Source organism: Carcharodon carcharias, chromosome 5, assembly GCF_017639515.1.
Source record: "Carcharodon carcharias isolate sCarCar2 chromosome 5, sCarCar2.pri, whole genome shotgun sequence".
NCBI classification, from domain to species: Eukaryota; Metazoa; Chordata; class Chondrichthyes; order Lamniformes; family Lamnidae; genus Carcharodon; species Carcharodon carcharias.
The window spans coordinates 173569398-173585973 of NC_054471.1; the positions used below are offsets into that span (position 1 = coordinate 173569398).

Below are 16576 nucleotides of genomic sequence, written 5' to 3' on the forward strand. Positions count from 1 at the left end.
AGTTTCAGTTGAAACAAAAAATACTCCAAAGTTCATCTGAAGTGGCAAAAATGAAACAAAAGAATGTTCAAATTAAATGCTGAATTTAAGAAAAGGTCTCAGTCATGCAACTTGCACTTGAATAATTTCAAACTTTGAGGCAGTCACAATATCACATTGTTTTTCCTCCCGTCAAGGCAGGAATGTTAAATAAATTCAGTGAGAATAGTAAGTATCACTTCTCTCCTCTGTGGTTACATCTGTGCCCAAGTGTCCCTGGAGAGGTGGCATGTGGTGTCCACCGGTAGGCTTGAGGTCTTCTGTGACTGATGGGCGCCACAGATTTTGGTGTACATCATCAACAGCCAGAACATTATTTTAATTTGTTTCCTTTCATTTGAAGTTTTTTTTTACAACAACCTGAAAGTGTCCCTTTAAGGGTGTTCATTTGTTCCTTTGATTATGGTAAGATTATAAAGAGACGCTTATTGACACTGGTGGTGAGTTGCAGAGTTAGAAACTATATATTTATAATCTCTCACTTTATGAATAAATCTAAAACTGAGCAAAAACATAATAGGTACCATTATCATTTCGATGTTCTTCATAACTTTAAAATTAATTTTGAAAACCAGCCATGGTTTAACTTGTTAAAAATCCCCCGCCCCGAGTCGATTCCATTTAAAAACAAACAATTGGCTGGCAAACCAATAAGAGCTTCCTTGAAATGACTATTTACGTTGCCTGTAGGCAAATAGAATTAATCAGCCGAGCGTTGCAATAGCAGTACTGATGTGTCGGATATGGTGTTCCATTGGCTGAACCGATCACCTCAGCTTGTTCCCATCGCCTGATGCATCAGTCAGCACACTGCGGGGCGATGACTATATGCGGAACGGGAACACTGCAAGAAGTCGCGGGGAATTCCCAAGGAAACCTCATAACCCAGCAACACTTCGATCAACAGCCACTCGCCCGCAGACCCCCCCCGATCACCTTATTGTGGCTTTAAATCAAAGAGGTCTGTGTTACCATCGCAATTAGAACTGGGAAAATGCTGCAAACCCCCTTCTTTGCTTCACAAAAACAGAAACACCTGGAAAAACTCAGCAGGTCTGGTAGCATCGGCGGAGAAGAGCAAAGTTGACGTCAACTGCTCTTCTCCGCCGATGCTACCAGACCTGCTGAGTTTTTCCAGGTGTTTCTGTTTTTGTTTTGGATTTCCAGCATGCGCAGTGTTTTGTTTTTATCCCTTCTTCGCTTCCTTCAGTGTCAGCAAGGAAACCGAGCTGGCACGTTTCCCTCTTATTTATAAACTGACCATGAGCACACACAGAGAGAGAGAGAGGGTGGGAAGCTACGTGGAAATGCTTTCTTGCATAAACTGGATGGCCGCAGTTTTAAAGCAAGTCCCCCCACCGTTCGGTGCTGTCACGCAGCATTTAAAGCTCAGGAAAAGCTGCTGTAGTTTGACAGAGAGGTGCGTCACCATGGTGCGAGAGTATTGGAGCTCTGTTTTGGAATGATGTCAGCAGCTGCCGCTGCAAAGGTTTCGGCTTTAAGAGTCAGGAGAGTATGTTCAGCCTCTAGGGCCACATCACACGAGTAGGCTGCTGTGACTCCATTGTTTACATTTAAATCGAAAGCCTGAAGTAGGTAAGACTTGGTAGTGTATCGTTCCGATCAACGGATTTATATAAGCAAAGGCAGATTGGTTTAATTTAGGATAGAAATTAAATTCTTAAAGTGTGTTGAGTTTCAGTCTTGAGGCTGTGACAATAATAGGCCCGGAGCACTGCAGAAACAGATAACAATGTGATTTCAGCCAAGATTGAAACCTGGCTACTTGTGTACAGCGAGCTTTCTTTTAAAGAAGTACTTTTACACTCCCTAGAAAAATGTCCGATTATAATTGAATTTTCCGGTTTTTCTTTTGGAGTGCTTAATTTGCTTTGCTGGGGGCGGGGAGTAAGATTTTTTATTGCATTAAGCAGCTTGCAAATACTCAACAGCAACTTTCTTCCTCTTTGGTGCCGAACCCCTGAATTTAAGAGATTTTTTTCAACTCTTTCACCTTTTACGTCCTGTTTCAGCCCCGATAGAGAGTGTGTGATGGGCAGGTCTGATGCTTTCAAGCTTCGGGCAAAGTGACTTCAAAAACCAGCTATGGAATTGCAGAACCTCCCAGTGCAGAGGTCCAAGTCCCCTCTGTTGACTTGGGGAAAAGGATATCCACTGAGCCCCTAGGCTCTGCCCTCTTACCCAACTAGCTAAATGCTTCTTTTCCAATCTTTATCCACTATTAAAAGGTATTATGGATTCTGTTTTTGGCAATATTTTGAAGATATTCTGGGGTGATTGTCGTTTTAATCCCATGCTGTAGGAAAGTGGATGGATTTAACAAAGAAATAAAAACAAAAAAAAACTGCGGATGCTGGAAATCCAAAACAAAAACAGAATTACCTGGAAAAACTCAGCAGGTCTGGCAGCATCGGCGGAGAAGAAAAGAGTTGACGTTTGGAGTGACTCTTTTCTTCTCCGCCGATGCTGCCAGACCTGCTGAGTTATTCCAGGTAATTCTGTTTTTGGATGGATTTAACAAGTTGGCTTCACATGGTAGTATGGGTGAGATAAGGAATTCTGGTAGGGAGTTACAGGACCAAAACTACATCCCTTCATTCCTTGGCGCAGCATTAGGCGGTAAGCAAGCTTGTGGCAAAGTTTTGCTATAAATCAGAAGAAAATGATAATGTAGGTCAACAACACTTCTGTTGCATTTCTGGGCATTGACTCCCCCCCCCCGTTAAAGTGTTAGTGTGGTAGCGTAGCAATAGAATGGAGCAAATGTAGCAAAACAAAAGTGAAATGCTGCAGATGTTGGAAACCTGAAATAAAAACAGAAAATGCTGGAACTATTCAGCATCTGTGGAGAGAAAATGTTTCAGGTCAATTGCCTTTCATCAGGGGTTCCGAAGCTGCCCGATCTGCCGAGCGTTTCCTGCATTTTCTGTTTTTGTATTAAATAAATGCAACACCTTTGCTGAGCTGACGGATGGGAATCTAATAGGAATTGTACAGGTAACATTGTATCATTTCCTTTTTGCTGTCCATCCGAAACGGTTTTAGGGATCAGCAGCCACATCAAGTCAACTGATTTTGGAGAGAAATTTGACTGCTCTCCAATCTTAATTCCGTTTAGATTTGAATACATTTTTTCATCTCTTTACTTTAATAATTAAATAATAGTGCAGATATGAAAAGGGGCATTTTTGTTCCTCTGTGGCTGGTGCTATTTTGTTCACCCCAATAATAACTGACATTTGCAGCAGCATAATGTATTATTTTTGGTTTGGTCACTGCCGAATGCTGAAGGCCAGCAATGGGCCTGAACCTTGGTGTTTTGGGAGATAACATGCGTTTAGTGGTATAATTACAAAGCTTTCTCTGGCTAGTGCATGTACATGTGTGGGATATGTGGAAATCTAGTGTGGGCTCCACTGGGAGATGTCAAGTGGCAGGATTTTGGCCTTGTTCACCTAGATTGTACATCTATTTGGTCAAAAAGCAATATAGGCAACCTCCTCATAGTGATTCTGGCAGTTTGTTTTACATTTATATTCTAGTGTTGGCTATATACCTGAGCTTTGAAAACAGTAGAGTTCCTTGGCACCCTAGTGAAAGTGCTAGCTGCTCTGATATGGGCTTTTATAATTTGATTTTTGAACCTTAATATGAATGCAGAACATGATTTTGTCTTGGTTCCCATTATATACTGTATATATGTGAACACACTATTATCCTATGCATTAGAACTGGCCTGTAGAAGTTGGATGTGTGAAGTAGGGAGGAAGAGTTGGTGGATATGTAAGCTCAGTTTATTCCCCTCCAATACCTTTGCAGATTACAGTGGCATTAGCAGAAGCCTTTTCCGAAATTTGGTCATGTGGTCTTTAGATTGGATAATGCAAAGCATGTAGGAGCATACTGGAAGTGATTTTAAAAAAAGGAATAAAGAGCCAGAGATGTCTAAACCCTGCTTTCCTGCATTGATAAATCTTTAACTTTTTAGACTTGCTGGGAATTGCAAATAAAACAAACAAATTAAAACTCTGTTTACTACCAGTTACCTTTTTAGGTAAAGGAGATGTTCAGTTTTGTGTGCTATGTACAGCAATGTCAAAGCTATGACTTTAAAAAATGCATCCCTTTAAGTGATCCTTCCTGTCCTGCATGACTCCGTTCAACACTGGGCAGGGCAGTTTTTGACTGAGCCGTTATGGGAGTTAGTTAAATTGATGAGACTAAAATATGTTTCAGTTCTGGTCAGACTTGTCAATTCAAATCGTAACCATTAAGTCTCATGCTGGATTCTGCCTTCTGAGGCCATCTTTAATGTTCTTTTTAGTTTCATTTTGTTTCGGTGCATTTGGGTAAATGTTCTGGTTTTATTCCTTCTCACCCTGGCCAGATACACCCGAAGAAATGGGCACATAATCTATTGTTAGTTCCCAACCAGTGACTTCTGCAATCTGATGTCTAGTAATATGATGCTGAAAGTTACCATAGTGTTTGTTACCTTCCATATTAATGACCTGATTGCTCTCTAACAAGCAGCCTTGCCATTGCTAAATATATAAGACTACTGGACTCTGAAGATAAAATAATTAAGCATTAAGAAGCGGTTCTAAAGAAATACATTGAATTATGTCTTTCCACAAAATTTGTGGAATCCCAAGAGACTGTTCACCAACCCAGGATTGTCCTGAATTGAAATGCTTGTGATTTGCAGTGGCCTCTCCCTGTTAATTCCCTCCCTCTTTCTGAATGCTGTGACTCTTGATAAGTTATAGTTATGTGAGCACTGACTGTTGCCTGGCCATTCTTGCCTAAGTGACCATTCCTAGATTGTGAACATTGATAGATTATTTAACCATTAGGGACATTGCAGAGGAACTCAATCCAGGTCTCAGCTGACCACCATGGCCCCACAGTACTCATTGGAGAGTGATCTGGAATAGAAAGCCTGGCTGGTCCCTCCCTTTACTGGCCCACAAGACTAGGGCTATTTGTGGTGACACTGACTGTTGCCCTGAGAGATGTCAGTTAACTCAGCAAATAACATGGATTGAACCTTTTTTATATTTTTGAATAACCCATTGGCCCTGAAGTTTCCTTGGAGCTACTCCTGTAATGTTGCTGCAAGTATCGTGGATTTTGGTGGTGCTGGAGCAGTTTCCCAGTCATGGTGTGTTACTATGCTGGCTCTAGCACAGTATGATCAATGTCATTTTACTGAGTTGATGACGTATGTTGTGCTTATGCAATGATTGCAGTCCCTGGAAAAGAGAAGTGCACAGGATAGAGAGACTATTGTACTCTACTGGGTAGTCGCAGATTTTGAGCATTATGCTGCCTTTTCTGTCTGTAAAAGTTAACTGCTATCTCTGAATAAAAATCATTCTCTTTCTCACTGCACCTTGAATTCATTCTGTGCAATACCACATTTGTGTGATACATAGAGCTCAAGCCAAGAAAGTGTCTGTCTCGCTCGTGTCTTCTGTCTCTCACGGGTGCTCATACACATGCACCAAACTGCTTCATTGCGCAACAAAACAAATTGGGAATGCACACCATAATAGACAAGTGTTGGGAAGAATCAAATTCCAATGTGTATATATTGTACATAATGGTATTATGATGCAGAGGGGTATAATACCATAGGGCCTAAAATAAATCTGAGAAATTGTATCTCTTGTAACGGTGAGTGTTATGCATCTGATATTTCTAGGGCATCGCCACATAAAAATCACACTATGCTTAAACTATATTTTTGACATTATCTCAGATAAAACAAAGTGAATCATTCTAGCTTTCAAGGTTTGTTAGTGTATTTGAAGAATATTATCACCCAGGCTTCTCCTAACATCTCGAGCTGACTCTTGTGTGAATTGAAAATTGACTTCTTACATTATATATGCTGCATATAATCTACTCAATGTTTTGGGCAAGTATTCTTGTTATGAAGAGCTACCCAGGATTTCTGTTTGATGCTCGGTGATAACTGGAGGTGTGTAATATACATGCTCATGAGAGGTAATTTAATTGAAAGATATAAGATCCTGAGGGGACTTGCCAGGAATTTTTTTTTATTCGATTGTGGGACGTGGGCATCACTGGCTAGGCCAGCATTTATTGCCCATCCCTAAATACCCTTGTTCAGAGTCATTGCTGTGGGTCTGGGGTCACATGTAGTCCAGACCAGGTAAGGACTGCAGATTTCCTTCCCTAAAGGACATTAGTGAACCAGATGGGTTTTCATGAAAATCGATGATGGTTTCTTGGTCATCATTAGAGTTTTAATTCTGGCTAGTTGGTGGGATGTGGTGGGATTTGAACCCTCGTCTCCAGAGCATTACCTGGGTCTCTGGCTCATCAGTCTAATGACAATATCACAATGTCACTGCCTCCCTGGATGGATGCAGGAAGGATGTTTTCCTTTGTGGGAGAGACTAGAAGTGCCTCCCAATAAAGACTGAGATGAGGAGTTGTGAAGCTTTGGAACTCATCCCCAGAGTGTGGTAGAGGCAGGGCCATTGGCAGAAATAGATTGATTCTTGAATAACAAGGGAGTCAAAGGTTACTGGGGGTGTGAATGGAGGGTTGAGGTTATAATCAGATCAGCCACGATTTTGAATTGTAGAGCAGGCTCAAGGGGCCAAATGGCCCACTGTTCCTAATTTGTATATATTTGCATCATATGTGCAAACCCTAATGGAGAGCAATTTAGTAATAAGTCATTAGCTTCTGTTATGGTGAGGTAGAAGATTTCTGGTGTGTGTAACTGTACACCAGCCAGGAAGAAGAAGGAAGTAAGTTATCAGAAAATGAATTGGGGGGTGGGGGGGTGGGGGGAAGAGAAACTAAACCATTAAATGTCAGTATGCTTGTGCAAGGAAATCTGGAACATATGTTTAGTCAAAACAAAACACTGATCTTTTCAATCTAGTTTTCAGTTGAAACATTGCAGGAAAAAAGATTAGTAGAACAAGTTTCTGCATGTAGGGTTTTGAATTGGAGGTTTAGTTTTGGTTAGAACAATCCCAAGATCATTTTTCAAAAGCATTCCATCAGTGATAGGCAATTGTAATCTGATATACAGATGGTTCAAGAATATTTGCCAAAACGTAATATCGAATACCTTCATAGTAAAATCAAATCCTTGTTTATCTTCCAGAATAACCCACTTAGGACAGGCAAACAATGCAGATAAGTGTTCACTATGGAAAAGAAAAGTTTGAAACCAAGTAGGAGGAGGAAACAATGAGATTGGAGACAGAGAACAGGCTGAGAAGGAAAACAATCAAATTAAAATGAAAAAGCTGTGATGGTACTGAGTTCTGATGAAGGGTTCATGACCTGAAACATTGGGCGGAATCTTTTGGAAGCAATGGGGGGTCTTGGCTGCAGGCTGGAGAGCTGGCATGACCCTGTGTTGTCTTTTGAGAAGACCTGCTGCATCTTGTGTCGCTCGGGCACACAACAGGGCAGCGGCGAGCCTTCCCCCATTCATCAGGAGCTGTTGGTTAATCAGAAGCTGGCAGCCCTTGTGCAGTCTGTAGCACCATCACTGGATGGCAGTGGATGTTGCCAGTAGGACACCCACCCAGGCCTTGATCAATGTGGGACCCATAGGTGGGGGAGGGGTTTGTGGGTTGGGGTCATGAGAGAGGAGGGTGAGGGGGTGGCTTTCAGCAGCTCACCCACCCCAATACTGGGTCCATTGATCAGACACTGAGTGCCTTTGTAAGACAGGCCCACCCCTAACCAGGGAGCCCACAAGCAAACACGCAAGGATTTGCTTGTTGTGCTAGCCACATGGCGAGCTCCTACCCCCCCACCTTTTGCTAGATTAATATCAGTGACGGTGGGCTGAGGTCCTTAAGTGGACATCAACAGCAACAGTTGGCAGCAGGGCGGGACGGCCATCGGTGAGCCTTCCCACCTTGGATTTAATTGGGAGGAGGTGAGAAGGAGTCAGGATCCCCACCTGCCACTCTACCTTCTGATTATGTCTCTGCCACCAAACTTGCTATGGGGGAGGGCACAAGACTCCACCTGTTAACTGTTTCTCTCCACAGGTATTGCCTGAGCTGCTGAGTATTTTCTGCTTTTATTTCAGAATTCCAGCATCTGCAATGTTTGCAGTTGTTCTGTTAATACTGGATCAGAAAGTGTTGGTCATAAAGATGTAAAAGTGAGGGAGCATATAGAATTGAGATAAAAAGATCCTTCAATATTGGTAAGGAGAGTGATAAATTGCAGACACTTTTTCCAGAGTTTTGACAAAGGATGCCATCAGAAGGGCTTGCTTTTTCTTCATTTTGTTGTGTATTTCTAGAATTTTCTCTTACTCTGAGAAGATTGAATGATTGTCAGTGAAATGGTAGTCTGGGAGTATGAATAGCAAGCTTAAGGAGAAAGAGGAAAAAGATGCGCCAAAGGTCTAGGATTAATAATATAATGGAACAGATTTTACGGGGTCTATTGAAGGAATAGCTCTTCATGGTATAAGGAAAGATCATTTAGCCCAGTATGTTTTTATTTTGCATCTGTAGAGAGAGAGAAACTATGTTAATATTTTACTCAATGTCCTTTCATTGTATGTATTTACATATAGTTGTATCAAGCTATTGTTCAGTAAAATCCTAGAGCTTCTCAAAAGCAAAATTTCATGGTGCTTTATCCGGGTGGGTGTTCCCAACATTTTCTATTTTACAACAAAGTTTCTTGATTTATTTAACCGTTAGGGTTTGAAATTTGACAACTTCATGTAAGTTAAAGCAATATTAACTGGATGAAATCACTTTGTCAACATTTGGTTTAACAATTGTTTAATAAATGTTATGCATGATATTGCATTATTTAGAAAATTAATCAATTTCAAAACGTTCAGCAAGTGATTTGACTCAAAAATAGTCTATTCTGATTTACTTCTTGTAAGTATTTCTAGTGTAGTGATCCTGTTTCCTTTTCACACATACTTACTTGGAGAGGGAAATACCTTTTAGATTCACAGGAGGTTCAACATAGTAATTCATTTCCTTTTATCTATAATGCAAAGATTATCAACCCAAGACAAAATGGTTGTGCATTGTCCATGAAAAATACAACATGCCTCTGTAGGGGTTTGTGATGAAATTTCAGATTCAAGAGGTTGCATCTCATTCTAATATCATTTATAGAATGTTAGGTTTCATTTCAAAACATTAATTTGCATCCTCTTTTCAATGTTCTCTTCTCTGAAAGTCCCATTCTCTCATCTCAATACATTTGACGTTATTATGACCTTTTTTCTTGTCAGGTACTTTCGTATATTAGAATGGCACAGTTGTGAGTAAATATATCATCTTTTTTTGTTTTAAAGACACAGACCATGAATTACGTGGGGCAGTTGGCTGGGCAGGTGTTTGTCACAGTGAAAGAGCTTTACAAGGGATTAAATCCTGCCACGTTATCTGGCTGCATTGATATCATTGTTGTCCAACAGCCGGATGGAAGTCTCCAGTGCTCCCCATTCCATGTTCGGTTTGGAAAACTAGGTGTGCTCCGTTCCAGAGAAAAAGTGGTAAGTAAGCAACAGCATTTTAATTTTATTACAGGTTAAGACAAGAAATTGCCTTGAAGGCACGTGAGTAACGAGCTAAAGTCAAAACTTATGGATGACACAACAGATTATCAAACTGTCCTTTTTGCTGCTGTAGTCTAGAATCGAGTCCAGTCACGCCATAGGGAATGAGTTTGGGCGTCTCAATCTGATTCACAGCAGCCGCAGCACACAATAAAAGGCACAAAATTGGTAATCTGAGATCACGGATAATTGTAGGAGGGGGCAATTGCTCATGGTGCATTAGTGATGCTTTAAGTTTGGGGATAAGGCACACTTCAGCTGTATTGATGTTGGAGGGGTAATTTTCTGACATTTGTTGGCACTCTGCCTGCTGGAGTGGTAGATTGATAATTTGGGTGTGTGCTGCACATGATTTTCTAGCTAGGTTAAAATAAATAGTTACTTAGTCGTGCATACGACGGATTTCCGTCAAGGAGACAGGTATCAGGAGGTGATGGGCTAATGGTATTGTCGCTGGACTAGTAATCCAGAGACCCAGGGGACCTAGGTTCGAATCCTGCCAGATGGTGAAATTTGAATTCAATAAAAATCTGGAATTAAAAGTCTAATGATGAATGAAACCATTGATTGTTGTAAAAACCCATCTGGTTCACTACTGCCCCTTTAGGGAAGGAAATCTGCCATCCTTACCTGGTCTGTCCTACAGCAATGTGGTTGACTCTTAAATGCCCTCTGAAATGGTCTAGCAAGCCACTCAAACTGCTACAAAGTCTCAAAAAAGGCATCGACCTAGACAGCAGAAATGATGACGGCAAACTCAGCCCTGTTGACACTGCAAAGTCCTCCTTACTAATATCTGGGAGCTAGTGTCTGGAGGCCTTGGTTCAAACATGGACAAAAGAGCTGAACTCCTGAGATGAGGTGAGAGTGACTGCCCTTGACGTCAAGGCAGCATTTGACTGTGTGTGGTGTCAAGGAGCCCTAGCATAACTGGATTCGATGGGAATCGGGGAAAACTCTCCACTGGTTGGAGTTGTACCTAGCACAAAGGAAGATGGTTGTGATTGTCGGAGGTCAAACACCTCCGCTCCAGGACATAAAGGCAGGAGTTCCTCAGGTCCTAGGCCCAACCATCTTCAGCATCTTCATCAATGACCTTCTTTCCATCGTAAGGTTAGAAGTGGGGATGTGCAATCATTGGCGAACAATGTTCACCAATCATGATTCCTCAGGAACTGAAGCAGTCCATGTCCAAATGCAGCAAGACCTGGAAAATATCCAGGCTTGGGCTGACAAGTGGCAAGTAACATTTGTGCCCCACAAGTGCCAGGCAATGACCATCTCCAACAAGGGAGAATATAACCATTGCCCCATGATGTTCAATGGCATTACCATCATTGAATCCCCCACTATCAACATCCTGGGAGTTACCATTGACCAGAAGCTGAACTGGACTAGCCATATAAATACTGTGGCTACAAGAGCAGGTCAGAGGTTAAGAATCATGTGATGAGCAACTCACCACCTTACTCCCCAAATCTTGTCCACCATCTCAAGGCACAAGTCAGGAGTGTGATGGGATACTTCGCACTTGCCTGGATGAGTGCAGCTCCATAACACTCAAGCTCGACACCATCCACGACAAAGCAGCCCACGTGGTAGGCACCACATTCACTCCGTCTACCATTGATGCACAGTAGCAGCAGTGTAAGCCATCTACAAGATGCACTGCAAGAATTCACCAAGGCTCCTTAGAAAGCACCTTCCAAACCCATGATCACAATCAGCTAGAAGGACAAGGGCAGTAGGCAGATGGGAACACCACCATCTGGAAGTTCCCCAAGTCATTCACCATCCTGACTTGGAAATATATCACCGTTCCTTCACTGTGGCTGGGTCAAAATCTTGGAACTCGCTTCCTAAGAGTGCTGTGGGTGTACCTACACCACATGGACTGCAGCGGTTCAAGAAGGCAGCTCACCACCACCTTCTCAAGGGCAACTAGGGATAGGCAATTAATGCTTGCCTAGCCAACGAAGCCCACCGTGAATGAATTAATTTAAAGAAAAGACAGGAATATTTGGTGATTTCTCTTTCATCCTGGAGCAGCCCACCCACCCTATTTTTGTGTTGGGATGTAGCAATGGAGGCAGGCAGATGGTGAGGCTGGTATTTTAGAAGGCTTACCTCTGTTTACTGGGAAATTGCCCCAATTCTATTCATGGTTATTAGACCCTCTAGCTCTCAACTCTCATGCACCCCATAGCCCCTCATATCCCCTGTGCCCCCTCATGTTGTCTATGTCTGCTCCATGCCCATTCACACAGCATGTACTAGGCACACAACCAATGAATCATATAATAACCCTGAAGTCTTTGAAATGCTCATGAAATAAAAAAAGCTATTCAAAAATTCTTTTAAAATAAACATTGCCTCTTTAAATGACTCATAAAGCTGTCAATGGAAATCCTATTGAAGAAACCTTTAATCGACTTCACACCTCCTAATCTTGTCCGAATAAACCACTTCAAAAAAGATCGAGGTTATGACTGTGTAATGAAGCTGTCAATCAAACAAAGCTAGCAGTCCCCTTTGCAATTATTTAAACACACTCTTGCTGGTCTGAGTCAATTAGTCATTCTTGGAGCTCAGCCAAGCATTCATGATGAGACAATCTGACAAAACCGATATCTGGCCATCTGCCCAGCTTGATTCTATTGATATAATTGCTGAGAATGGGGGCGGGAATCCTGAAATTGGATCCTGACTGCAATTTTTAAAACCCTTCTGCCTCCTTTCTGAAATGAACAGGGACATGTAAATCTGGATCTGTGCCTGATTTTCCAAGGTATAATCCTGGTGGGGAAAGCGCGTTGCTGGAAACAGAGTGTTAGAAAATTTGGTGATTAAGTGAATGATTTTGTTTCTATTAACACTGAACATGCATCATAATGAGGATAAAAATAATTAAATGAGGGACTTAAAACATTGTAGAAAATTGTGCTAATATATCCCTTTTTAGAGAACTTCATTGGCTCAAAGTTCAGCTTTTATTGGTTTCCCACAGCCTTTACAACTGACATGCCATCTGCCCCTTTTTAATAATGTCAAAAGCTAATGGTATTATCTATTGAAATGGATATAGTAACAAGCTGAACGAGACAAGTTGAACTTGATTTGGATGAAGTGGGCCACACTAATAATGTTCACATTTTTTAAAAAAGATTAATGCCTGCAGGAAAACAAAATTTGTGCCTACATTAGCAATTTGGAGCTGTGCTTGTAGTTTGACTGAATTTTCAGCAGACTGGAGCTGAGGGTTAAGTGAGCAGCTGAAGGTTGATTTTAATATTAGTCTGTTAGTTTGCTCAGCTGCATTTAGTTATTTGAGAACAGAACTGCAGTAAAATTCTTATGTTTAAAGTTTACTGCTTTCTCAATGAGATTTTTAACCAGTTACACACACCAAAAATGAACTTTTAGATAGGGATTATCGAAGGTATGTACAGATTAATACTTCAAATTGTGTGTTTATGCTGAAGAGCTTGTGTCAATAAAAAAATAAACAAACCACAGTTGCTCGAAGACTAACTGGCAAAATGGGTTAGTACATTACCCTTTCAGTTTTAAGTCCTGAGTTTAGACTTGGAGGAATTTAGTAGGATCACCTCCCTGATTCCCCTTTCCCTGATAGCTATGGATCTCTCAATTTAAACAAATGCCCAGAATTGAATTGAGATTTCTCTGCAATATAAACCATTCTAACATTCAACATGAAGTGGCACTGAATTGGCAGTGCTATACAAGGGACCACAAAGATCACTGGTGTAGAAAATGCGAATCTTCTAATGTGCAGTACGGGGTGTTGTACTGAAGTTGGGGATCAAGGTGAATTTTTGGGAACAGGCAGTGCCATCCCGTACTTAATTTGGCTTTCTATTACCCTAGGTACAGTGCACTAATGTGTTGTAACAATGGACAATCTAGCTACCATTAAACTGAAGCCCAGCTCAAGATCTGCTAGTTATGTTTAAATTATTTACTTAATGAGTCTAGCAATTTTTTTCCATTCCAATAGAATGCGGCCTAATAAAACTAAAAGAAACATTTATATTCTGGACCTAATTCGAGGTTTCATCTAATGATCAAGTACAAATGCATTTACCATTGCTAAATGTTAAATAATGGACTCTGATCAAAAAATGTACATTGTAAGCATACATTGAATGGATTAGATTTTAGCACTAGTGAGACAGCTACCAACTCTTGGAGCAATAAGCAAAATAATGTTTTCCTTAGTGTTTTTAAAGAAACAGCATTGTATAATGCATGAAACTAAACATTGATTCCAAAAATTTGAAATATGACAATACCATATGAATTTCAGATAACCTGACCAGTGAATGTAATCTAGAGGATTATAAGTGCAAGGAAAGTTGTTCAGACCTACAGATATCTCCATAGAGTAGTGAAGTAATGTGCGTCCAAACAGCAAAATGAATATGGATTTTCCATTTGCAACTTTAGGTTTGAAATATACATAATAAATATTCAACCTTTTTTTTAGGTGGATATAGAAATCAATGGAGAACCTGTGCAACTGCAGATGAAACTCGGAGACAACGGAGAGGCATTTTTTGTTCAAGAGGCAACAAATAAAAAGGTAAGTTCACATTTAGCTTAAGTACAAATCCAAATCAAACTTTGAAAATCAAGGCAATGAATAAATAATACAGTTACTGGAACAAGCCAATTTGCTGTTATGTGGTATTGCTTTGTTTATCTGTATCTGCCCTTTAATAAGCTAAAGAATATGTCTGGGCTGTAGACCATAAAGTTGTGTATGTTTTTTCCAAATGCTGCCCATTCCCTTTCCTCCAACTCACTGACATTGTATTTCTAAGCTACATTTTGTTTTTTGTAAGATCCCTATGTTTTTGTATAAACAATTTTCCATGGTCAACCACAGCAGTACTTCACCAGAAACTATCTAAATAATCACTACGGTCCTCGCTTCCTTTTACCTGCTGCATTTCATGAGACCAGGAAAACTCAACGTCAACTCTTTTCATCTCCGCCGATGCTGCCAGACCTGCTGAGTTTTTCCAGGTAATTCTGTTTTTGTTTTGGATTTCCAGCATCCGCAGTTTTTTTGTTTTTAACTCAAGTCACCTTGGGTTATAAATAGAAACCTCTTAACAATGGAGGGACCCAGCCTCCTTGATGTTGCAATGACTGACCTACTCCCTGACAGCTTTTTGATAGCTTGCCCCTTATCCCATCTTTGCTAACACAACAGCACCAGGTATTAGTATAGCATTCAGCTACTAATTGATATCTTATGACGTGAAGATCACTCTTCCCAAGTGTTCTCCCACTTGACTTGGGTTGACTTAGCCCACCTCAGTTCCCCAGCACCAGATCAAACAATTCCTCATTTCTAGTTGGATTGAGAACATCCTGGTCAAGGAGGTTCTCATGAACACCTTTCCCTTTACCCTTTCCCTTTACTCTATCAGATATTGATTGGGATAATGTTAATTATAGTCCCCCTCTCTCACCAGGGAACTCGTGGCCTCCCTGATGTCCTCTAGTGACTCCAGCTGCCCTTGAAGTTCAGGGAGCTCAAGCAGCCGGAGCCACTTTAACACACGTTGACACCCAAGACCCAAAAGAATCCTCAAGTTCCCATGTGGCACAGGAATTGCAAGCAACAGGTCTTGGCTGCTCGTCCATGACCTGAAAAACAATCCCTGCTCCCTCTTTTTTTTTTCAAAACAAAATCTTGTCAGTGCATTGTTTAAAACATTAATTGCTCCTAGCCATCAGCTATTAGGTCTCACTGTCTCCTTTTCCCTCTCTTGAACTGCTTCATGATTTTTAAAATATCTGGACAACAACTCCTCCCTTAAGGCACTGAATTCCCAATTTTAGTCGTCCTAGTGCTCTGTGGAACTAGTCTGTGTTATTTGGTTTATCTGTAGTATTGGTACTAACAAAAATTCATAAGACCTGAGCCAGCTCCTGCTGACAGTAACTACCAGTTCTAACTAGCTACATCATTAACTAACTATGCAACTGCCACCATTAGACATCTTGTTTACCACTAACACTGCCAGAAATTACAAGCTTAGATTAAAGTTAAGCTAAATGCAAACTGAACTAAATTTTCAACCCTTAAAGTTCCCTCATTTGTCAAATTCCCTGAATTTAGGACTCTGCGGAAGCAATCTTCTGTAGAACCGGACTCTGTGCTACATGTAAGTCTTCCATTATTAAGGTACTTTTAAAACCATGGCTAGCAAATACAGCAGTCGTTGGGTCCAAATGCATCTCCTGTGCATTTGATTTTCAGCCAAGTAGCAGACTGAATGTAAAAGATGTCAGTCTCAGCTTCAGATGGAATTGTTCAGAGGAGACACATGATTGACTTTGGAAAGTATTGAGTCCTAGCATTTGATCACTCCTCCCCTGTGCATTACCTTTTCTCTTTGTAACTTGTTTTACCGTTAGCATTTTGTGGAGGCTATTCCATTTATTTCACATGGCTGAACTACTGAATTCTTTTGAAGAAATTATCAGTCACTTGGTGTTGATAGGAAGCCAATGGAGCTCAGCATGGTAAGGGTGGTTGGTGAGCAGGTTAGATTAGGGTGTGGCTCATTGATATTTTAAGACATTTGAGTTTATGGAGGGATGAGGATGGATAGCTAGCAAAGATGACATTGAGAAATTTGAGGCCACTGTCAATAGTGTAGCTATTACTTCTGGCAGCAGTGTAGTGACTTGGACAGCAATGAACAGTAGTGCTGAGATGGATGTAAACACTCTGTTATGATAGATAAGGTGTGGAGAAACAAGCAAACAAACAGGAAAATACCTCTGGCTAATAATTACCCAAACTGAATATACAATCCTAGGTTAGCCATGGAAACCATAATGGTGGGTCATTTGCATCTTGTGTTGTAC

The 16576-nt window shown here is 40.9% G+C and overlaps 1 protein-coding gene across 5 annotated transcripts in view; it reads left to right on the plus strand.

Moving 5' to 3' along the window:
* Positions 1-795: 795 nt before the first annotated feature.
* Positions 796-16576, plus strand: part of lpin1a (lipin 1a) — an 80383-nt gene continuing 64602 nt past the window's right edge. For 3 of the 5 annotated variants that reach the window (XM_041188272.1, XM_041188275.1, XM_041188276.1), the window contains exons 1-3: positions 1345-1645; positions 9404-9604; positions 14175-14270. In XM_041188272.1, coding sequence (XP_041044206.1) covers positions 9413-9604; positions 14175-14270 — 288 coding nt within the window. In that variant the 5' untranslated portion in view covers positions 1345-1645; positions 9404-9412. Of the gene's footprint in view, positions 1001-1344; positions 1646-9403; positions 9605-14174; positions 14271-16576 lie in introns of those variants that run through there. The other 2 variants (XM_041188273.1, XM_041188274.1) reach the window with 2 other exon arrangements.